Consider the following 24,428-nt stretch of genomic DNA (forward strand, 5'->3'; position numbering starts at 1 on the left):
TGGTCCACCAGGAAAGCATGGTTTTAATAATGATTTTCAACCCAAGAGTTGAAGGTTAACTGATTGCCTTCATCTTACCCAGAAGAGCAATTAAACAAGAATACTATGGATTATTATGGGTTTAGTGGGGGAAAAAAAAAAGAATGGTTGTGTCCCCTACAAATTCATATCTGCCCAGAACCTCAGAATGTGACCGTATTTGGAAATGGGATCTTTGTAGATGTGATGAAGATGCAAGGTGAAATGAAATCATCTTGGGTTTGGAAGCCTACATGCAATCACTGGTTTCTTATAAGAAAAGGAGAGGACATCAGGGACACAGAGACACACCAGGGAGACGGCCCTGTGAAGGCAGAGACTGAGACTGTAATAATGCGGCCACAAGCCAAAGAATGCAGGGGTGTGGAGCAACCACCAGAAGCTGGGAGACAGGCACGGAACAGACTTTTCACGCAGAGCCTTCAGAAGGGACCCATCCTGTAGATACCTTGATTTGGAACTTCTGGCCTCCTGACTGTGAGAGAATGAAATTCTGTGGTTTCTGGCCCCCCAGTTTATGTTAGTTGGTTACAGCAGCCACAGGGACGAACTCAGGCCGTTATCTAGGTGTATGTGCTTACGTACACTGCCGGAGTTCACGGGGAAGGGGGACACGTCCCTCACGTTGATCCGCTGCACGTTCTCAATCAGCAGACCAAACAGAGGCAGGTAGAGAGTGGCTATCCTGGCTTGATGGCTCTGAAACAGAGGCACATAGTGCAAGTTTATCCTGAGACTCTGAGAACTTCATGACGGACCGAGCTGGCCCTGACCACCTCCTATACTCAGATCCTTCCTATGAACACTGCTATTTGATTTTATTGTGTAAACAGCGAAGGGTCTTAGTGCGGTTTCCACTAATTTTCTAATTGGTTACTTTCTTTATAATACTTAAAATGAAGGACACGTATCAATCCATGTTTCCTTCCACTGGGGCCACTCACCCTCGAAGCGTATCTGTCATCAAAAGAATGCTTTATCAGCAGGTTCTTGAGCACGCTGATGGCAATCAGCCGGACCTCCCTTAACTCTTGGAGGGCGGTCCCCACTTCCCTCAGCAACAGCCCTACCAGGAAGTGGTTTCTGCAGAACTCATCTGTTAATGAGTAGTCAAGCTGGAGATCTGAAATGATGGACAGAAACTGCTTTAGTTCCAGAGGATATAATGCACTTTGAATAAAACAGAAGCCAAGCCCGCCCTCGGCATTTAGGCCACCCTATGTGTCAACGGATGATTAGACTTAGCTTCAAATGGGAAAAAGCTGATTTTCTAAAACACAGCTCTACTTCTTGGGGCACCTGGTTCAGGTCATGATCTCATAGTTCATGAGATCGAGCTCCATGTCGGGCTCTGTGCTGACGTCTCAGAGCCTGAAGTTTGCTTCAGACTCTGTCTCTCTCTCTCTCTCTTTGCCCCTTCCCTACTTGCCCTCTCTCTCTCTCTCTCTTAAAGATAAATAAATTAAAAAAAAATACTGCTCTACATCTTATCACATCAAACTCTTAAACAAAATTTAAATATAGATAATTGTATTGGATTTCAATTTGAGAAGACGTTACATCTTGCATAAATATTAAGTTAGTGAATAGTTTTAGTACCAATTTTTAGACTACACAACATACGTTATACTACAAATGAAATTTTATTACCGATGTGAAAGTAGAAAATAAAGTTATTGTCTAACTCATATTATGGAGAAGTAATTTGTACCTAACGAACACGTAACTAAAGAAAGAATAAATAAACACAGTCTATTAAAATGTTTGTTCTTTACTACTTGAGTTCATTAATCCATTTCCTGGTCATTAAAGCCTATATACTCTCTTTAAAACCCAATGTGATTAAAATGAACATGCTAGCATGTAACCTATTTATTCTGTTATCACTGAATGAAGAACTTACTTAACACAGAATTTTCAAAAATTTACTCAATATTTCTGCACCTCTAAAAGCAAGTTTAAAAAACTAATATAAACGAAAACTGAAATACACAAAGCACCAAACTAAACTAGTAATTCATCAGCAAGCTAAATGATAAAACTGAAATCTCCTGCGGAGAACAAATAGAAGGAAATGTGAAATCTACTGAAGGAGGGTAAATAAAAGCAACTACAGGGGCATCTGGGTGGCTTAGTTAGTTAGGCGGCCGACTTCGGCTCAGATCATGGTCTTGCAGTCCGTGCATTTGAGCCCCGCGTGGGGTTCTGTGCTGACAGCTCAGAGCCTCGTACCTGTTTCAAATTGTGTCTCCCTCTCTTTCTGCCCCTCCCCTGCTCACTCTCTCTCTCTCTTAAAAATAAACATTAAAATAAAAAAAATTTTAAAAAAAGCAACTACACATCACTCTAAAGTTGAAATACACCTTTCAGTAAGCTGTAGCTAGAGTCTCAATTCTTATACTGAATCCATTATTAGAGGATTCTTTGACTTTGATTCCATATTAGTTACTTCTAAACCTATCCAAAATACCGAACCCAAGTCCTATGCAGAAGCAAGGGAAAAAGTATCTATCTTTCCAGAATAATCATGTCCACTGTTGATGATTGTTTTAAGCTCTGTTTATGGAAATGGTAGACAGCTTGAATTCATATAAAACCCTTAGGAGAAAACGATGGGTTGAACTGCATATGTGTGCGTGCATGTGTACAGAGAAGAGGGTAACAGGTGAGAAGGGAGAGGAAGGAGAATGCTAAAACCACGGACTCCTATCAGCGCCATAAGGTACATTATCTGTGACCCACACCCACCTGCCAGGGCAGCCCCTCTTGGCCCCAAATACTCTTACAATCTGCTAAGACCTTGTCTGAGTCTGCTGGGCACCTGACCCTTGACGTGGGATGCTCACCCCTGCCTCACCTGGCTTTGTGCGGATTATCACCCCAAAGTCACCTTCGCAGTGAGGCTTTCCCTGGCCACTCTCTCTCAGATGCCCCCCCTCCCCCATTTCATACCCCCTCTCCTTGCTTTAGTTTTCTCAATGTAGCACTCATCACTAACATGCCACGTATTTCACTTCGATAAAACAGCCAGGGAATGTGCACCCTAGACAGGGTTTGGTGAACGACTGACTGCCCACACCAGGGCCCCGACTCCCCTGCTTGCCCCTTAAAAAGCAGTCTAAGTCTGTCTGGGGGAAAGATATTTATGTCTCCAAACAAATGCTTTTATGCGTTTCTCTTTCAATGTGCGAGGCTGTTTGATTTGGGTGTCATTCATAGTTTGGTGGCATCTTCAGCTTTTCCCCCCTTTGGAATAAGTAATCCCCCAGCACGCACAAGACACTAAACTCAGTAATACTACTTGACAGACCTGACAGACTAATTTGATTCATTTGACTTTCACTATAGTGAAGACAAAGAAATCTCGATGAGGTTCCTCTCTTCCAACTTGAAGAAAATACATGACAGAGACTCAACGTGCAAACGTAAAATGCGTGTGAGAAGCCGTGTTGTTCATGATTCAGGTCCCTGTCACCACTATGGACAAGGACTATGAAAATGGTGGCAGATGACATTCCTGGAGGAAAGCAGGGCTTTTGTTTATTTGTTTGACTTCTTAAAGAGGTGTCCTAGAGGACCTAGGGACCCCAGGAGCAAAACCCTCTGTGCCCCCTGGGGGTGTTACAGCAATATCTTAGCTGCAGTCAGAGTAAATCCACTGGTTCATCGTGAATTTGAGAACTGATCCAAGTAGCATATGGGAAACGCCGAAATGAAGAGCATACGTAAGCATCTCGGCAATGACTTGCATTCTCTTTCTTTGAAAGGAGGAAAATGCAAGAAAGCAAGCGGGCACACCTCACACCTACCTACAGGAGTGTCATTTGACTCCACAGTTGGTGAAAGAAAAGCTAATTCATGAGAAAAAAGGAAAAGTGAAACAAATCAAAAATAAACTACAGTTAAGTAAAATGGATTTTTATTTAAGCAAAGGAGTTTTTCAATGAAAAATGACCCTCACCGACATGACCTGTGGGCTAGCAAGTTTGCTGGCAAGTAAGTTCCCACATAACATTTTATCAATATTTTTAAAAATGGGAATTTAACAAGAAAAAAATTAACTCATTGATAAAAAAAAATTAGAAAACTCCAAGGTCACATTTTAATCCATTCTCTTATTAAAAATGAATGGCTCTTTCTGTGAAAAGACTAGATTAATGTATGTAAAGATAGATTACCTTGGTATCTTTGAATCCTGCCCTTTCCGAATGGCATGGGTAGATTCAAAGGTATATAGTGTTCATGATTGCACACCACACGGAGAAATTCAAACTTGTATTCAAAGAGTGTCTGCAGGAAACAATGGTTAGTCAAAGATAAATACCTCATTGGATACACAGTACCCTAAAAACCTGTTAGAGATCACACACCTGGTCTTCAGTTTTCTGACCCTCTTAAAACCACATGCCCTGTGCTATGTTACAGATTTTAGAAAGGCTGTAGGGACTGTATCTCATTAAACAGTATCTTCCACTGACTCTTAGGACATTTATTCTTTATGCTTCTCCTGCTTCAGAAAGGATTTCAGGCAGCTTATAATTATAGGTACAGACTTAACACCATTAAAAAGTGAGTAAGGCAGAGCTTTAAAATAGACACACTAGAGAAGAGAGAGATCATTCTACATGGTTAAAGTCTACATGGTTACTCCCATTACCTTGTTAAGTAAACTATGACTTGTGACCCTTATACCTTTAATTTTGATGTGGAGAAGTCATCTTAGATATTTATGAGAAAATCAAGAAGTAGGTGTATTTCACATTTAGAATTATTATGTGAGATATCTCCCATATTAATATAAGTACTAGTTAGTACTAGATAGTACTAGCCAGTACTAGTTAGTGCTAGACACTAACTCCAAAAGAGGGGACAGTAGTGCCTCTGGTGAAACTGAAAGAAAATTGTCATGTGAGGCCAGAGAAACAAATGGGTTTCTGGAGTCAAAAAGAACAGCTTGTCACACACACGCTACCTTTGGGTCTCCAGGAGCAAAGCAGCTGATGTAGTTGTTGATCTGCTTAAAGACAAAGCCCCTGTCCATGAAGGTAAAACATCTCTGTGGAGAAAACAACCCAGAAAGGTAAGTATTTGGGCCCCAACTTTTTTTTTTTTTTTTAAGTTGGGTTGAGGGGCGCCTGGGTGGCTCAGTGGGTTGAGCATCTGACTCTTGCTTTCAGCTCAGGTCATGAGATCAGTGCCCCGCACTGGGCTCTGTGCTGAGCACGGAGCCTGCTTAGGATTCTCTCTCTCTCTCTCTCTCTCTCTCTCTCTCTCTCTCTCTCNAAAACATGCCATTGACATCGACCGCGCGCCTACCGTATACTCATCACTGCTACGATGGACATTTTAGCCCCTGCCTGACACCTTATGCCCTGTGGCCCTCACCTTGATGAACACGGCAAGACTGTGGTTTGCATGTTTAGACGCCTCTGGGTTATCTCGAAACTTCTGAGTGATGTGTGGCGTCAGCATATTCACAACAGTTTCCACAGCATGGTGATAAGACGCGGGGAATCTCTGGTTTCGCAACAGCTTAAAAGAATTTAGAGCAAACAATTATTTTTAAAATTGCAACCCTCTGGGGGAGGAAAAAAAAAATCTCATTCCTGAATCTGTAAAAAAAAACAAACAAACCCAGGACTCAAATCTTATTTATCTGAAATTAGATAAAGGAAATTATTCCTTCTTCTCTCAAAATACTATATACAGGTATCCTAGTACTTCATAAAATGCTGTGGATTAGACCTGAGATCCTAAACTTTGGGGTGATAAAGATCTCCTTGGAGGTACTTCTAAAAATGTGGAGATGTGTCTCTACTTCCGGAAATTCTCATCGGAGCTGTGTTTTTACTCTGAGTACTTTTGGTGGCTAGAATACCTACACCTCTCAGATATCTCTTTAGAAAACAGTGGCTCAGGTTCAAGCTTCAAGTATTCAAACTGAAAATGAACAGTTCAAAGACTGTATGTAACCAGTTGACTCTGCTCAGAAACAGTCCCCTTCAGGGATACCTGGGTGGCTCAGTCTTTTAAGCATCTGACCCTTGATTTCTGCTCAACTCATGATCTCATGGTTTGTGAGATAGAGCCCCAAGTCAGGCTCTGTGCTGACAGTGCGGAGCCTACGTGAGATTTTCTCTCTCTCCCTCTCACTCTGTCCCTCCCCTGCTCATGTGCATACTTGAGTTCTCTCTCACTCTCTCAAAATAATAAATAAGTTATTTAAAAAGAAAAAAAAACAGTCTTCTTCAAAGTAAGCTTACATCACAATTCTTCCCCATCAGGCATGCTTATCTACGAAATCATACACATATCTCAGCAATTCACTATCATGCACTGTGTATTTTCTACCCATCAGGCATCACCCTAAAATATATTTTTATGTGTTTTTCATTCAATTCTTGTACATGCTAAGCCTCATTTTACAGAGGGTTAAAGAGGCCAGGTCGATGTGTCTTAAGTCACATAACTACCAAGTAACAAAAATTCCAACCCAGATCTACTGTGAGTTCAAGGCCCAAGTTCTTTCTGCTCTTTGATGCTTTGTTTCCCCACCCACATGCCCAATAAATGGAACAATTTACTAAGAGCCTGAAATGTGAAGGGGACTGAATTAGATGTTCCATGACATTTATCCACTCATGGGTATGGTTCTAACAGTCATAACCAGGGTGTATTTTCATCGCCACTTTACAAATGAGAAAACCAAAGCTTAGAGAGACTCAGTAAGTACTACCTGAACTTTAGTGTCCCTCCTTTCCTTCTCCCTCTTAGTGGAGGAACCCCTGGGATTCATGGGTACACGCTGCTACCCAGCTAGAGACTGTATTTCCCAGTGTAACCTGAGGCCAGAGAACGGCCATGTGACTGAGTTCTGGTCAATGGGCTGTAAGAGGAAGGCCATGTGCCTTTCTCAGCCATGTCCATAAAAGGGGTTGCTTGCCTTCCAAGTCTCCTTTACCACTGCCTGGAATGAGGGCCAGCTCTTCAGCCACGCAGATGAGGTTAACACCTGGGCTGGATAACTGGACAGGAGCTTGAGTCCCTGAATGACCTTGGGAGACAATCTCCCCTACTCTCAGAGCTGCCTACTGGCTTATAATTTTCCAAAAGAGAGAAATGAAACTTTTGTCTTATTTAAGCCATTATTTTGTGGGTTTTTGCGGCAGCCAAATCAAAGAAATGGCATTTTCTAAAACTAGAACTGAAATCTAGGTATTTCTGACATGAAAGCATGCATTATTTTATGCATTAAATCCCACAACCTGTTGTGAATTTTGAAATATTAATAGCTTTATAATAATCTTAATTCTCAAACCAATAATAAGACAATCTTTGTAAACTTATATAAACTGAAGAATCCAGTGAGGGAAGGATCAATAATAGAAAGTATTTGAAGTTTACTGTCTTTCAAAAACAGAACAGTAGAATTAGAAATTCCAAAGGGATTTTATTCCATATGTACAGCCAGTAACTCTATATCCTGAGGTGTCAGCCTCAATAGATGATCAGCTTCCTGGACTCCAGGCAAGGCCAACATGAGCCGCCAGGCATGACTGCCCGACAGCCAACTGCGTTCTCCTGAAAAAAGGTCTCTCAAGAAATAGCTGAGGCTTTCATAATGGGTCTTAGTCAATGGCTGCTCAAGCCATTAAAAGTGGACAAGTAACTCTATAATGTATGGACAGGGCGGGTACCTCTTAACCCATTAGTCACTGTTATCAAAGTAAAAATGGAACAATCAGACACTGTATGCCTCCCGACGTGATGCAGTAGTATGGGTTATGAAGTATCCTCGCTAAAAAGCAAACCAAACCTAAATCGAAGTGAGCCTCAACCTCACCACAAGTTTACAGGAACCACAGGGGGCAAAGGACCATGTCACATAACACTGCGAGGTTACAGTGTGAGAAATTCTGCAGGACAAATGGCCCACTTTCTTCAACAAAGACACTGCATTAAAAAAACAAACGACAAGGAACAGTTTGAAAATCCCAAGAGATTTCAGAGACACACCAATGACAAGCAACGTGCAGACTATGTTTAGATCCTGACTCAGACCAGCCAACTGTAAAATGACATTTCAGAGACACCTGGAGAAAAGTGAATACAGACAAGGTGTCAAATGATAATGAAGAAATGTCACTGACTTTGTTGAGCGTCATAATGGTACATGGCTCACATCTTTTTTAAAGGCTTCATCTGTTTGAGATAACAAATTGGGAGTTTTTACAGATGAAATGATAAAATAGGGGTGACTGGGTGGCTCAGTCAGTTAAGTGTCTGGCTCTTGATTTTGGCTCAGGTCATGATCTCACGGTTCGTGGAATCGAGCCCCATGTGGGGATCCTTGCTGACAGCATGGGGCCTGCTTGTGAGTCTTTCTCTCTCCCTCCCCTACTCATGCTCTCTCTCAAAAATAAATAAATAAACTTAAAAAAAAAAAGACTGGGGCACTGGGGTGGTTCAGTCAGTTAGGCGTCTGACTTTGGCTCAGGTCACGATCTCATAGTTTGTGAGTTCAAGCCCCGTATCGGGCTCTGTGCTGACAGCTCCAAGCCTGGAACCTGCTTCAGATTCTGTATCTCCCTCTCTCTCTGTCCCTCCCCCACTGGCATTCTGTGTGTATCTCTCTCAAAAATAAACATTAAAAATATTAAGAATATATAAATAAATGATAAAATATTTGATAACTGCTTTTAAAATACTCTAAAATAAGTGTAGAGGTGGCTATATAAAGTCAGAATGGTGGCATGCCAATAACTGTTGAAGAGGAGTGACAGAGCTTCAGGCAGGAGATTCAGGAAACTATTCTCTTTCCTTTTTATGTTTATTTAAAAATTTCTATAATAAAAGGTTTTTGTGAAAAAGAAAGAAAATGTGGTGATGAACGGTGGATCATTAACCACCAACCAACCACCAATGCTGCTTGGTGATGAGGTCAACTCAGCCCTCCTGCAGCCTGAAACGGAGCTCTCCATGTGGTGACAAACCGCTATTGTCAAGAGTCCTGATTTGGCAACGACAGTGAGGAAAGACACATCTACAGGTGATAAAGACCAAAGTAACTAGATGTTTCTACGGAGATTACTATACACTGAAATGGAAGAAAATGACTGAGGATGATGGGCTGCTGTCCAAGGTGGCGAGTATATGAGCGCTCGCTTGGAGGACAGGACACTGAGACACTAAGAGGCTTCTCGACCAAACAAAACCCCTATTCCTGACCCTGCCTGCTGTGGGCTCTCCTCTCAGCGCTGCTGCAGCATCCCCAGCGGCCCGGCCACCCCCATCTGCTCCCCTGACACACGCTGCCAGTGTGGGGCCTGCCTGCCTGGCAGCTGGCCACGCCAGATCAGCCTCCTCCGATCCTGCTGTGCCCTGCACCCCCAACCCTGTCGTGGGCCCCACACCGCTGTGCCATTCTGCTGGCTACTCAGCTCTGCCACCCGACCCCTGGCCTGAGTGGCATCTCCCTGATGAGCCACATTCGGTTGTGCTGCGAAGGATCCTGTGAGCCCCACCGCGAGCAGCTGCGTCTGCAGACGTCAGCGACGGGATCCACCATGTCCTACGCATCCTGTCTGGGCCCCGGCAGTGGCTGCCGCCCAAATTGCTGCTTCATGTACAGGGGGTCACAGTGGTATTCAAACATTTGGTTCTCTTTTCCTTACTGTTCTTCTACTTCCTAGGGGCTAGAGAACTCTTTTCTAGAGGCTACGTTACAGCTCAAGGAGACAGTAAATAAGACTATTAGCTAATAAACTTCATTTTCCTGGCCTTACCTGGGCATCAGCTCTTTCTCCTGCCTCATGCTCATTCTCTTTCCCCTAAACGTGGCAGCCTTGTAGGCCCAGGAGAAGACCCACCTCTACCTCCACAGTGATCTACCATTTTGGAGCTCATACATACACCTTCTTCCCTGTGCTCTAATGGTGCCCGGCCGAATGTCTTCTTTCTCCCAGCACCACATCAACTTCAAGGCTGATGATGTACCATCTACACCACCTGCAGATCTCCTCAGTGCTCTGTACACAGGGAACGAGTGCTCCAAACACGTGCTCGTGGACGGAAGTACGGATACTGACATTCTGTACATTCTGCTATCACGTGTTTACAGTGTTTACAAATACAGTTGAGGGGAAGCCCAGGAAGCCCATCTAAAACAGGAATCATCCCATTCTTTGCCTACTTTTCAAGCAAACACGCGTTCATTGCTCAATTAGGCCAGAAAAAAACTGGCTGAAGGCTGAACACCTAACTAAAGTGATATACTCATCTCATCCTATGCCACGTTTTCCAGCTTCCTTGAAGTACACCTGTGGGACGCTAGCAATTTGGCTTGATTCAATGTGGGAGGAGAGGAAATTCAAAAAGAGTCTGCTGAAATTATAGCTGCTAAATATAAGTGACAGAAAAGAAACACCTAAAATGTGCCAAGCACAGACGCAGAGTGGGGTTCAGAGTTGGGAACTCCTTAGTGGGCCTTGATGAGGTCTGTTTTACAATCTCCTTGAAAACTGCTAATTGTAAATTCCAAGCACATGTCACCTATGGAGCACTTGAGTCTGGCATGGTCACATGTAATCAATGCGAGCTCTGCAGGTCCATCTGCGGTAGTGAGGAAATTGCTTATTTTAGATGCTAGTTCAAAGGGAGGCTCTCATTCACAGCCTTCCTCAGCAAAGGTAACAACGTGTAGTGTGACTTGCTGGGCTGGGGAGGGGCACACCTGGCCACCTCCGTCTTCAGCAAGAATGCAGCATTAGAAGCAAGCCTACCAGCATCAAATTTATCCCTCTGTGTAAATACGCACCAGATGGAGTGAGCCCATTAACATCAAGAGTGCACACTGAAGGCCACAGCTCAACATAGACTATGCCTCCAAATGCTGACTGATGCTGAATATTCTTTGGGTAGGGCACTTCCAGCTGCAGTGAAAGCATTATCTGGCTCTTACATGAATCTGTGGCCCATGTATTCCTACAAGACAAATGTGTGTCTGGTCTTGGCATTTTAAGAACGACTCACTCATGGGAGGTGGGGGAAATCAGGGTCAGGATTATAAACACATTGGATTCTACTAATTATCATCAGTCTAAAAGTATAAAAACTCTGAGAGAATTTGATCATGATTTTGGAAATCACAAATGGCACAGGCGTGGTGAATATGAACCTGTTCCCTAAATTCAGAACATCAGGGACTAGGACATACAACTCTTAAGATATAAATAAAGAAAATAATTCAAACGCATAAAGCTCATGACTTCTAACATATGAAGCAAAACGAATAAAGGCTTCAAAATATGGGAGAAGCTCCTAGATCAATAATGTGTGACTCACGGAAGAAATGGCACGGATGGGGTGACATGGAAGAAGCCAGAGGAAAACCCTCTAAAAGTGAAATGTTAAATTCTCCAAAGTGGTAAGTAGGTATTTTGAAACTTTTTATAGTAAATTATCTTATGGTTAAGCTTTCTCCTTTTGGATGCCAGTGTTTCTTTTTATGCTGGATAACAAGTTTGAAACAAACTACTTCTAAAAACTCTCTGAATATTGTTTTAGGAACAAGACATAATTAACGTACAGACAAGGTTGTGCATGGTAGCATTTGAGCAGTCTATTCTAAAGAGTTCCAGAAACAAACATTCCCAGAGGTGCTGGAAGAATCAGGTTACAAGGGTGGAAACATCAGAACATTTGGGAGAGGCAGATTCTGGCTCGAGGACGAGTTCTTGGCTCCGCTCAGCTGTGTGACCCCAGGCAGGGCACCTCACGGGTTTCTACGCCACCTCGACCTCTGGGGCATCTGGGATGAGCTGGACCAGGTCCCTGCCATCCCTGAGATTCTATGGTTTAATTTGGCACCTTGAGAAAAACCGGATGCCATTTAATTACTCTATTAAAATTTTCTATCACAGTTCTTGGAGAGAGATGTTATTGGTGGTACTTATGCTACTGTGGGTGTTTCAGAAGCGTTCATTACTTCTTTGACCATCCCTCCTGTGGTCCATTTGGGTACTTTACCAGCTAAACTCTCTGTGAGGCCACAAACCACGCCACATTTAACTTTGTAACCCTTGAGCCTCCATATAAATAAGGGCTCTCAATGAATAGTTTCTGAACAAATCAGTTCTATGTTTAAATATAATCAAGCCACCAATCTTTCTGAAGTGATTATATATTTGGCATCAAAAATAATGAAAAATCTAGTGGGGCCTTGTTATGGACTGAATTATGTCTAAAATTTGTATGTTGGGGGTGTCTGGGTAGCTCAGTCAATTAAGCATCCGACTCTTGATTTGGGCTGAGGTCATGAGACAAAGCCCCATGCCCAGCTCTGTGCTGAGCAGGGAGCCTGCTTAAGATTTTCCCTCTCTCTCTCTCTCTCTCTCCCCCCCCTCCTCCATTCTCTTAAAAAAAAAAATCATACGTTGAAGTCCTAATCCACAATCTCTCAGAATTTGACTGTATTTAGAGACAGGGTCTTTAAAGACGTAACGAAGGGGCGCCTGGGTGGCTCAGTCGGTTAAGCGTCTGACTTCAGCTCAGGTCATGATCTCACAGTTCGTGGGTTCGAGCCCTGTGTCAGACTCTGTGCTGACAGCTAGCTCAGAGCCTGGAGCCTATTTCAGATTCTGTATCTCCCACTCTCTCTGACCCTCCCCTGCTCACACTGTCTCTCTCTCTCTCAGAAATTTAAAAAAAAATTAAAGAGGTAATGAAGTCACTACAGGGTCATTAAAGCAGGCCTTAATCCAACAGGACTGATGTCCTTACAGGAAGAGGAGACACACACCGAGGGAAGATGATGTGCAGACATAGGGAGAAGATGGCTGTCTACAAGCTAAGGAGACAGGCCTCAGAAACCAAGTCTACAGATCCTGATGTCAGACATCCAGCTTCCAGAAGTTTGCAGAAATGAAGTTCTATTGTTAAAGCCCCCCATGCTGTGGTACTTGCTATGGAAGCCCAATCAAACTAAGACAGGCCAACAGCCTATCCTGCACGTGACAACGTTTTTACCAGAAAGTTGCTATATCCAAATGACCCGTGTGTGTGCATACACATACATGTGTAAGTGCGTGTGCGCACATGCATGTGTATGCATTCATGAATATGTGTTTGCAAGCGTGCAGGTGTGCGCACGTGTGTGTGCATGCATGTGCGTGTGTGTGCATGCGCGCATGCGCTGTGTGTGTGTGTGTGTGTGTGTGCATGCACACACGGTGAGCTGAGCTGCGTACTGCCAAGCAGACAATCTGCTAGGTTTTTACTTGGCAGGCTGTTCTGGCATGATTTACTTGGGCATTACTCTGTGGAAAGCAGGGCCCACTTCCATCTGGCATCTCCCTGGGCACTAAAACCGGAATTAGAAGGGAAAAATAAAAAGGAAACCACCTGGTCGGGCACTGGCGCCTGCTCCACTAGAGGGAAGTGTGGTTTTTGGTGCTGAGCCGCCAACCTTCCGCCTGACAAAATCCAGCAGCCTCTCCCCAGGCTTTCTCCCAGAGCCTGGATCCCTGGTCCAGGCGGCCTAGAACTTCACCCTCCCTTCCTGTGGCTCCCCTCCCCTCCCGTTATTCACGGGAGAGGCCGCTGGGCACCATGACCTGCTCCCTGCCCAAGGGCCTCCTGGTTCCACGGGACTCAACGCCCTGCGTCTGCACAGTTGCAATGCAGAGAGAATTCGGAGTCATAACGGCAACTCCAAAAGGCTGCACATCTCGAAAGGGACCCAGTGACTTGGCCACTGTGTCCGCCCATTAGAATCTTACAAAAACGTATCTACACTGAGCCTTGGCCAGCTAGAAATAGCTGGTCACACCCAGACAGGCATCGGTCCAGAGAGGGCACATGGGGACTCAGAGTGTCACACACACCCAGGCACCTCAGCGAGTGGGGGGAGAATGAGTTATCTCAGAGTCCATTCCTTGCCTTGAGGACATGCAGTAGCATCAGACACTCTCAGCTAAGTCCCCAAGAAAGGTCTACAATGATCAAGACTGGTTAACTACATTCAAAATAAATGCTTAAACTGTTACTCTAATTTCAACAGACTTGAAGATTTCTGAGCTATTCAAAGGAAAAGACTTTGGAGTTTTAACACATGCTTCAGGAGAGTGAGCTTTGGGGGCAGATTGTTCTCAAAATCTGGCCCCCTTCATTTGCCAGCGGCGTGGCCTTGGCCAAGGAACTCACTCTGGCCTCAGTATCTTCGTCTATAAAATGAGGGACAGAACTTTATTAGAGCCCATGGCTTTGCTGCATGGAATAAAGTGCTTTCTTACTTGGAAAGCCGTTAGAACAGCACTGTCACTGGCACACAGAATGCGGTAATGAACGTTGGCTACAAACACAACGAAAAGACTTTTCCCTAAGAGCCACCACACGAGCCCCGATACGAAAGGACATACCTTAACCTTGGAGTTCTCTATCAAATGCTGAGCCATGGATTTTATCAAAACGTCGAAGAAAAACCATGAATACTAAATGAAAAATAAAAAGGATCCCGGTAAGAAAAACAACTTAGAATGTGACATGTTTACTCTCTTAGGCTGACAATGTTATAGACACAAAACAGGTGTGACCCCAAAATGGGGCTGAACCTCTCGGTAAATAAACTATTATGGGACCAGAGGTGAGTGGCAGGCAGCTGGTTTCCCCTTTCGCGTGTCCAACAACAGGTAGCTGCCTCCCAGGAAGGAAGCTGGGTGCAAGCCTGTAAGAGGCACCACTGGGTCAGATTTGTGATCTTCCCTCTCAGCTGGGCCCGCCTGCTGCTGAGGCTGCTTTTGTAATCTCTGTGTCCTCCGCTCATTTGAACATAATGACTCCTTAAAACTTCAGAGCCCACGAAACTCTGAATATGGCAATATTTTGCAGAACTGACAGAAGCCCAAGTATATGCAGCAAAGCTGCTCCTGGAGAACTAACTCTTCACCCCTTTTCAGGGGGTGTGACGGTCTCTAAAAGCACACAGGGACAGAGAACTGATCCAGCTGCAGCATTCTGGGTTTTCTCCCATCCGTTTCCACACTGCAGAGCAACCCTGGCCCCTCGACATACCTTAAGTAGTTTGTTGCTGGTGAGGAAGTCGGCAGAAGGCTTGAGAATTGTGGTCATGGCTTTCGTCAGTTCTTCGTGCACCGTCTTGTATTCGGAAGCAATGTACGGCTCAGCCTTGTACGCATACTTTGAAGAAAAGGGAGAGATACTTGAATGCCCCAGTTATCTGAGGGGGGCTGAAATCAGGAGAGGCTCGGGGGCTGGCGGTCAGGGACCCACGTGCAAGTGCAGGCGGGGAGAGGAAGGGGTGGAAACAGAAGTGGGAAGGGTTCCTTCAGGGAACCCATTGGTACGGAAACCACCTGGCTAAGGTCAGCGGTCCGCCAGCCCATGACTCCACTCCCAAGGACCTGGAGGAATGTGTCATCTGACCTGGGGGGCTGATTCCACAGCTATAATCTACAGAGGTGTCTAAGACTAAACAGAACGTGTGTGTAACTTTTCAGAAGGGTAACCGCCGCTCTGTTTACGGAACTGTGTTATATAAATGAAGAACTTGTTGATATTCAACCTCATGACATCTCTTGCCATCCCACAAAGTTATCTAATTTGACGGTGGCCAGAGCTAACCTTCTAATTCAGGAGAAGCAGTTTTACTGCAAATTTTTGTTGGGAAAAAGAAAAATGAAGACAACAGGCTATGGGGCGCCTAGGTGGCTCAGTTGGTTAAGCATCCAACTTTGGCTCAAGTTATTATCTCGTGGTTTGTGGGTTCAAGCCCTGCATTGGGCTCTGTGCTGACAGCTTGGAGCCTGGATCCTGCTTCAGATTCTGCGTCTCCCCCTCTCTCTGCCCCTCTCCTCCTCATACTCTGTCTCCCTCTCTCTCTCTCAAAAATAAATAAACATAAAAAAAAAAAACAACAAAGGGCACCTGGGTGGCTCAGTCGGTTAAGCATCCAACTTCGGCTCAGGTCATGATCTCACAATTCGTGGTTTGAGCCCCGTGTCAGGCTCCGTGCTGACAGCTAGCTCAGAGCTTGGAGCCTTTTTCAGATTCTGTATCTCCCTCTCTCTCTGGCCCTCCCCTGCTCAAGCTGTCTCTCTCTCTCTCTCAGAAATAAATAAAACATTAAATAAAATAAAATAAAAATAAAAAAGAAGAAAATAGGCTATACCAAAGGCCTACCTAGAGCGACTTAAAATTCTTTAAAATTCCACATCATTATTTGCAAAACCCATGAAGAGAAACGTAGTTGAAAAAATAAAATTAAGTAAATAAACGAATGGCTGCCCCTCTTTGGATTTCCTCTCATTTAGGTACAAGCACTGGCTTTTAGGTATAGAAGGGAAAGCACAGATATTAAGTTGCACCCCCAAAATAACTAGATTTTTTAGAAAATGAGTCCTTAGAAGGAAAATTGGAGAGCCACAGATTTATGTGATTGGGACAGTTTATTTTACATACCTTAACATATGACCTCAAGTGGCTCTCCAATCCTTCTTCATGGCACTGGGCAACCACATGAATAATGACCCTACACACCACAGGAATGAATAAAGCAATGAATAGTAATGTGAAAATGAACACATTTCATTATTACACAGTAGTAGTAGAACAATGATGATGCTATTGGCACCACAAGAAACAAGGAAACGAGGAATTAGATGGGGTCCCTACACATGGGATCAACAGAAATTTCTTAAATAGAATGGTCAACACACACTAGCATCCCAGATATGTACGACCACGCTCCAGATGTGGACAGACTGAAAGGGAAGAAGGTATCTGCCTCTCTGCCTCTCTCACCGTGTCACATTGACGGCAACTTCCTCCTGGGTCGCTCTGGTGAGGACGCGGAATAGCTGGTTTAGGATGGTGGGCAAGAAGGCGATCATCACGTGGCCTTCCATTGCATGCAGGCTCTAAGGACAAGAAACGGCACTTGCGTTTTCTTCTTAAAAGTAGATCAACCCCCACAAACTTCCACCCAGTTCCAAATAAGGATGGACGAAGTCTATCAAAAACAATGGGAGGCAGTGGCAGGCAGAATAAGGGACAAAGATGTTCACATCCTAATTCCCAGAACCTGTGAATATGTTACATGGCAAAAGGGAATGAACTGGGCTGCTAATCAGCTGGCCTTAAGACAGGGGGACTCTCCTGATTACCCAGGTGGGCATGAAGTCATCACACAAGGGTCTTTAAATTGGAGGAGGGAGGCAGAAGGGGATGGTCAGGGAGACGTGCCTAAGGAAAGAATGGTCAGAGATGCAACAGGATGGGCTTTGAGATGGAGGAAAGGATCGCAAGCAAAGGAATGAGGGCAGCCTTCAGAGGCTGGGAAAGGGCAAAGAAACAGATTCACCCCAGAGCTTCCAGAAAGGAACTCAGCCTACAGAGGTGTGCTGTTGGAAACTACCAACTGTGCAGTCATTTGTTATAGCAGCAATAGAAAATGAATACAAAAGCTCTTCTTAAAGTCATACGGCTCTCTACGAGCTACCAGAGAGGGCACCTGCCAAAGAAGTGGCTTCAGAAATCCCCATTCCCTTTTCCTTGCTGAAATCAAGCAAACATATCCCATTTCTCATATGTCTTGTATTTTGCCCCCAGGCCTCAGGTGCTCTTTGAACTACTTTCCTTTTTTAAAAATGTTCCCCTTGAACCACATTCTGGATAAAACTCCCCTAGAGAAATCCCACTTTGCTACTGCTGTCCCATGATGCTGGGGGCCTCGAACCCCTGCCCAGCACTGGGGTTGTTCACACATTTTCTGTTCTGTTCTGCTTTGTTTCTGCCCACCTGGCACACATTCTCCAAGGTTGTGTTATCTCCTCCAGTTAGCTACACACTCCTTAATGGCGGGACTGAAGTCCCTGCTTCTTATGTGCTTGTCCCTGCGCTCTGCACCCAGTGAGCACTCAGCGGACAAGGCCTGCGTATGTGAGTGATTTTCTAGGCAGAGAACAATGTATTTTGAGTTGGGCCTAAAAACAGTACATGTGGGACAAGGATGAAGGCAGATCAGTTGTCCTATTTCTTTTCTTTTTTAATTAAATTTTTTATTTTACTTTCGGCAGAGTTGACGTACAGCACTCTGGAGCTGTCCTATTTCTGAGGCAGCTTCTTGCCACCATCTAAAACCACAGAGAGGCTATCAACCTGAGAGTATCTAGATAAGAGCATCCTTATAAGGTTCCCAAGAGGTAAGAATGACACTTGCCAGCAAACGGAAAACCCAACCCACTCCAATCTCATTAAAAAGGGGTTACTAAGAAAGCTATCTGATACCTTAAGGTATTTTACAAGTTCACTCCCTAAGGCCTGGGCTCCAGATTCAGTTTTCTGGCAGTACTGGAAAAAATTATGTAAATGCTGATCCTAGGAGAAAAAAAAGAAGAGAAAGAAAGAAGGCCTATTAGCATAATGCTGTGGAAACAGAAGTACCTGCTTCTTACAGCATGCATGTTTTATTCAGACTAAGAAGCTGATCCTATAAAAATGAAAACATCAAGAGAGAGAAAATTTTTTAAAAGATTTCAAAGATCCTCCAACGAAAGAGGAAGTAGTTGAGAAACATTACTTGTACTATTCATTTATGTCAGTACATATGAGCACCTTATATGTATGTATAACATATCAATTAGGATTTTCTTTTTTTTGGCCAAAAAGATCATGCAAATTCATTCACTGAGCATCACTGCTAGTTAATGCTAACAGAACAGCACGTACCTGAGTATATACGGTGGAAACCAGATGAGTGGAAACTTTCAGTAGTGGCTTGCTGCCATCTACCCATTTAATTTCAGGACCATAATGCTAGAAAAAACATGGAAAGGGAAAAAAATCCCAACAGATTAGCCATCTTGGCTTCAAACACCATGTTCACCGAGGGGACTGATGAGGTGTCATAGGCCCAAACAGCGTCGTTGACTCAACAGCTATGGCTGGCTCGCTGCAAGAATGCAAACAGTGCTAATTTCTGCCCAATCTCTTCCCTGGCTACAATGATTTCCTTACTGGATTTTCTGTTACCGTTTAATTGCAGTTGTATGAGTTATTGCCTGTTTGAGAGGTAAAGAATCCTGTGTCACCAATGACTAAACCAAACTGGAGTTCAGGATCCTGATAGGGATGGCAGAAGACTGTCCAGCAAATGGGACAGTAAGACGTTCTACATGGGTAAAGGGTCAGTCCTCTGTGTGCTTATTTTGATTTCTGAATTCTCCATTTTTCTTACGTTCAGACTAGGAATTATAACTGAATGTTACAGAATTTCCCCCGATTTTGGAATATTTTAACCATTTGTCTATAACATGGACCCAAATTTGGCACTACTTCAATGCTGAGAAATATTAAAAGTCATGCAAAACGAAAATGAAGCAGACCTTATCTGAGTGTGTTATAAAACTGAAATCTATAAAATTTAAGATGGCTAAACAAACTGCAAAATCAATTAACCGGTTGGAGAAATCTGAGAAAACCCAGGCCTTAATGGATCAGCAAAGGTATCAGAATGGGCTACCCTGTGGCGAGAGTTGCTACTACATTTACTCTAAGTAGAAAGACAATTGCTAATAGTTTGTGTGACTCTAAGAACACCTCCTTATTTGAGCACGGCTGGTTTGCAGCAAAAAACTTCTACCTCATCCGGTATCTCTTAAGTATTCATTCCCTGCTGAGGTGCTGCTAGTTCAGGACTTAAAATGCCCCAACTATAATTCTAGATTGTGCTGTTAATAGCACTGACTTCCAATAGCTTGCATTTACTTGAAAATGAGTAACTAAAACCAAACTGTTGGGACCAGCAAAAATACTGTGCACTTTGTTGTGTTGTTCCTGCATTAGTTGATCTTTCATGTTTTCTGAAGGTACGGGAATCAATCAGTCTTAAAGTTCTATACCCTGCCCATCCCGAGCTCCTGGTAGCCAAGGTAGCCAGAGGGGAGATTGGCTGCAACAGGAACGTGTTGCTCACTGGTCACTACCCTTCCATCCTTCAGCAGAGGAAGCCAGGCATATCCAACTGTTGAAACAAAACAAAAAATTTCACTGCAGGTTGTTGGAACACGTGTGAAAGAAAGTCAGGGCTACTAAACTGCCTGATCTTTAAGGCCCCAAATCTCGTCTCTGCCCAGCACTGTCTACAATGTACTTTGGTCTCTTTGGGATTACAATTCTGAAAAGATCTTTCATAAAAGCTTACATATGTAAGCCAAGCATGAGGTCATGATCTCACAGTTCGTGAGTTCGAGCCCCTCAGGCTCCGTGCTGGCAGTGCGGTGCCTGCTTGAGATTCTCCCTTTCTCCCTCTCTCTTTGCCTTTTCCCCACTTGCACACGCATGCTTTCTCCTCTCTCTCTTAAAATAAATACATAAAACTTAAAAAAGAAATAAAATAAAATTTAAGAACCTACTATGTAAGTTATAGACAATCAAAGGAATGATGAGACCCCAAACCTTGTGTTTCAACAACATCCTTCTTCTTTGTGCTCCCTTTACTCGAATTATCGCAGCTGACGTGGAAGAAGGTGAACAACAAGTGGTGCTTTTCGTGGAGCTGGGTGGGCAGTTCTATTTTAATCTGCAAAGAAGACCACATAACAGTCTTGCTAATATTTTACAACAACGAAAATTCCCAATAAGAGCAGGCACACATGTCACCCAATGCACAAACGTGCATTTGGTCTCCAAACTGGTATGGACATTTGCAGTCAAAGAACTCAAAGAACAGAAACTGTGCTAAAGAAGAAATGGATCCATAACGCACTGGTAGGGTCTGAATGTGTGTGTCCCCACTCCCACCCCCAAATTCGTATGTTGAAATCCTAACCCCCCAAGGTGATGGTGTTAGGATGTGTGGCCTTTGGGGGAGATTAGGTCATGACAGTAGAGGCCTCATGAATGCAATTAATGCTCTTAAAAGAGATCCAACAGAGTCTCCTTGCCCATCCCACCACGTGAGGGTACAACTGGGAAGTGTGTGACCTGGGGATGTCCCTCACCACGCCATGCTGGCACCCTGATCTAGGACTGAAGCCTCCAGAACTATGAGCAATAAATACCTGCTATTTCCAATCTACTTATTCTGTGGTTCTGCTGTAGCCTGAACAGACCAAGACATTCACTGACCAGAAATGGCAGAGTTGGGATTTCAACTCTAGAAAGAACTAGAAAACACGTGACATCAACACCACTACATTAACCTAACACAGCCAAGGCATGATGAAAAACCAGGATAGAACATTTGAAAGTAGAATTCATACAGGGGCACCTGGGTGGCTCTGTCGGTTAAGTGTCTGACTATGGCTCAGGTCATGATCTGATAGTTTGTGAGTTCAAGCCCCACATCGGGCTCTGTGCCGACAGCTCAGAGCCTGGAGCCTGCCCTGGATTCTGTACGTGTCTCTCTCTGTCCCTCCCTTTCTCCCTCTCTCTCTCAAAAATAAACATTAAAAAATTTTTAATAAATAGTAGGATTCACATAGTAGTTTTAATGAAGTACATTATCATTCTACATAAAGAAACCCAATAATAAGAAAAAAAGATTCTCGGGTCCAACAAACATAACTACACTTAAGTGGGAACTTGAAAGAAAGTATGTCAGAATATTAATTGTGGTAGTAATAGAGGAGAGCTTTATGACTTTTCCTTTTCTATGATGTGCTTTTTCCAAGTTTTTAGAATAAATGTTACTTTTGTAATTAGAAAAGATGATGTAAAATAAATACTTCAGCATTTAGTTCTCGCACTGTAATTCCAGCACAGTATGCAGTTTCTCTTGAATTTTGCTTTACTAAGCAAAGAACTTGGAGTTTTCTTTAAACCTGGTTAACTGGGATTTCCCTTGAAAGCCTCCTCACTTACCTCATCATAAAATTCTGGGTTTTGGTGATGGTGTAAAACCGCAGCAAAGGCGCTCCTTGTGAACACTGGCCCACCGGGCCTGCCATAAATGCACTAAAGCAAGAGTTAGCAGAGAAAAGCACCAGTATTTAATTAACAGGGTCAGAAATTAAACTCAGATGTGGTGTGAAGAGGCCTTCCTACAGCATAAGCCTATAACCACCTCTGATGGATGGATTTCTTCTGCCTAAGAGACTCCAGACCCCTCCACCCCCTTACTCCTGCGTCCCACCCACGTCCGACCCACCTCCCAGCACCCCGCCCGCCTTGTAACTAGACACGGGCTTGCCCATGGCTCCCTTTCTCATGCGATCCCTTGTCTGAACGGCCTTCCCTTCTATGTGGACCACATTCCACGTGTCCGTCAAGAAATGATGAACTCCTTCCTCTGGGTTCCCTTAGCATTGTTTACACTAATTATTCACTTTTGACAAAAAATCATTTCAGGACCTTCTATGTGCCAGGAGCTTTTTCTCTTTGGCCAGCTTTCTCAGTAAACCATGAATTTCTTTTTCTGGGGGGCAAAAATGATTATTATATTCTTCTTTACATCTCTGTCTCCTTCCCTTCTTGGAAAGTCATCTTCACCTCGTTACAGGAAAGAATTTGGGCTGTGGAGCCAGGCTACCTGGGTTTGAACAGCGGTGCCATTAATGCATAGCCCTAAGCAATCTTATTTAAATTCTGTGCATTACTCTCATCTAAAAATTACTGTTAGGAGAATTAAAGGAGTTTAACACCTCTAAGGCTCTAAAAGTAGAGTCTGGATTATACTAAGTACTCAATAAACATCACCAAGAATCTACTGCTGTTATTATTATCATACTATAATAAATATCAATCTATCCTTACTATTATTTCTATTATCGATCATACTAATACAATATGCTAATCATACTAATCTATCCTTACTATTATTTCTATTATCGATCATACTAATACAATATGCTAATCATACTAATCTATCCTTACTATTATTTCTATTATCGATCATACTAATACAATATACTAATACAATACTAAGAAAAATTCTTAGCACCCACACACATGATTTATTTACTGAACTGAACAAGCCTAAGAAACCTGCATCCTTAAAGAGTTGTAACAAAACAGAAATAGTCAATGAACGGCAAGAACTCATCTACTCCCTATTCTGTAAGGTTCAGCCCATCTGGTGGTATATTATGGTGGCACAGATCTTCACGTTTGTGTCAGTTAAAAATTTCTTTCTGCAATTTATCGCTCAAGTCCACTTTTAAGCTAGAAAAATGCGAGCATACATAAAAAAACAAACCTTCAGAGGCTGAGAGTCTTCCTCATCTGAATCTTTGAATTCAATGCAAATAGCAATATTTCTGGCCTGTAGCAATATTTAAAGAAAGAAGAAAAAGAAAATAAGGCAAAACAAGCCAGAAAATGTAAATGTTTATAAAAGAATATGAGAAGCCAAAACCCAAGAGAGACTAATCTCAAAACTGAAACCTCGATCTTTGCGCTCACCTTGGCAAAAGACTTTTGACTGTCATATTTCAAGTACTTAGGATAAACGTACAGGTGGTTGTTGTAGATGGTGTAAGGCTGAGTGTGTTTAGGTATGCAGGGCACAAATTCCTCGACTTCAAAAGTGATCGGAGTTTTACTACAGGTTTCAAATTGCTTCATGGGAATGTACGATGAATTGACATAATCTGGAAAATTAACAACAAACAAGTTGAAGTAAAAACCAAACAAAATTTTGTCTCGTTATTACAAAGAACTAACACTTACTAGGAAAGTCTGAGGAAACGTTATCAATTGTAATGTCTAGATTGCCCAGAATCACCGGGAGTTTAGCCATCTTCTCAGGTCTATAAACAGAAGAGAAAGATCACACGTGTATAAGTTAGGTTAGCTCTAAAACCTAATTCCGGAGCAGCACTTTCTAGAGAAATGTGTGAATCACGCTCTAAACCTCCCAGTAGCCACATTTTAAAAAGTAAAAAGAAACAGGTAGAATTAGTTTTAAGAATCCATTTGACTTAACCCAATATATCCCAACTATTATTATTTCAATATGTAATCAGTATAAAAAGTTATTCTGATTGTTCAAATGCAGACGTGTATTACACTTATGGCTCATCTCAGTTTGGACTTGCTGTATTTCACATGCTCGATAGTCAGCCATGGCCAGTGGCTACTGCGTTGGACTGCACAAATCTAGTTAAGAGTGTTAGTTTTCGTGAACCACACTCCAGCCTTATCCACACATTCTTGGCTCATTTAGAATCATGAAAATACAGAGCTGGATGCCATCTTTGGCTCTAGTATCTAGTAAAATGCAGGACACAAAGAAAGTACTGAATTAAATGTTTGGTGTTTAGATTTGGTGTGACTCAATCCAAGTATCTCCTCTGTGACATTCCTGACAGGGGTGACTCCGCCTCACCCCTTCCTAGTTGCAAGGAAACTCAGCACAGCCATTTTCACACCCA

The 24,428-nt window shown here is 43.2% G+C and overlaps 1 protein-coding gene across 10 annotated transcripts in view; it reads right to left on the reverse strand.

Moving 5' to 3' along the window:
- Positions 1-24,428, reverse strand: part of DOCK9 (dedicator of cytokinesis 9) — a 180,204-nt gene that overhangs the window by 69,165 nt on the left and 86,611 nt on the right. For all 10 annotated transcript variants that reach the window (XM_077753879.1, XM_077753883.1, XM_077753877.1 and 7 more), the window contains exons 16-32: positions 23,725-23,804; positions 23,458-23,645; positions 23,252-23,317; positions 21,919-22,011; positions 20,512-20,635; positions 19,956-20,077; positions 18,784-18,870; positions 18,343-18,432; positions 16,858-16,973; positions 16,516-16,585; positions 15,109-15,234; positions 14,457-14,528; positions 5,425-5,571; positions 5,012-5,095; positions 4,218-4,329; positions 984-1,162; positions 625-738 (exon numbers count right to left, since the gene is read on the reverse strand). In XM_077753879.1, the coding sequence (XP_077610005.1) occupies positions 625-738; positions 984-1,162; positions 4,218-4,329; positions 5,012-5,095; positions 5,425-5,571; positions 14,457-14,528; positions 15,109-15,234; positions 16,516-16,585; positions 16,858-16,973; positions 18,343-18,432; positions 18,784-18,870; positions 19,956-20,077; positions 20,512-20,635; positions 21,919-22,011; positions 23,252-23,317; positions 23,458-23,645; positions 23,725-23,804 (1,870 nt within the window). The remainder of the gene's footprint in view (positions 1-624; positions 739-983; positions 1,163-4,217; positions 4,330-5,011; positions 5,096-5,424; positions 5,572-14,456; positions 14,529-15,108; positions 15,235-16,515; positions 16,586-16,857; positions 16,974-18,342; positions 18,433-18,783; positions 18,871-19,955; positions 20,078-20,511; positions 20,636-21,918; positions 22,012-23,251; positions 23,318-23,457; positions 23,646-23,724; positions 23,805-24,428) is intronic.

The sequence above is a fragment of the Crocuta crocuta genome, unplaced genomic scaffold (genome assembly GCF_008692635.1).
Source record: "Crocuta crocuta isolate KB4526 unplaced genomic scaffold, BGI_CrCroc_1.0 scaffold31, whole genome shotgun sequence".
NCBI lineage: Eukaryota > Metazoa > Chordata > Mammalia > Carnivora > Hyaenidae > Crocuta > Crocuta crocuta.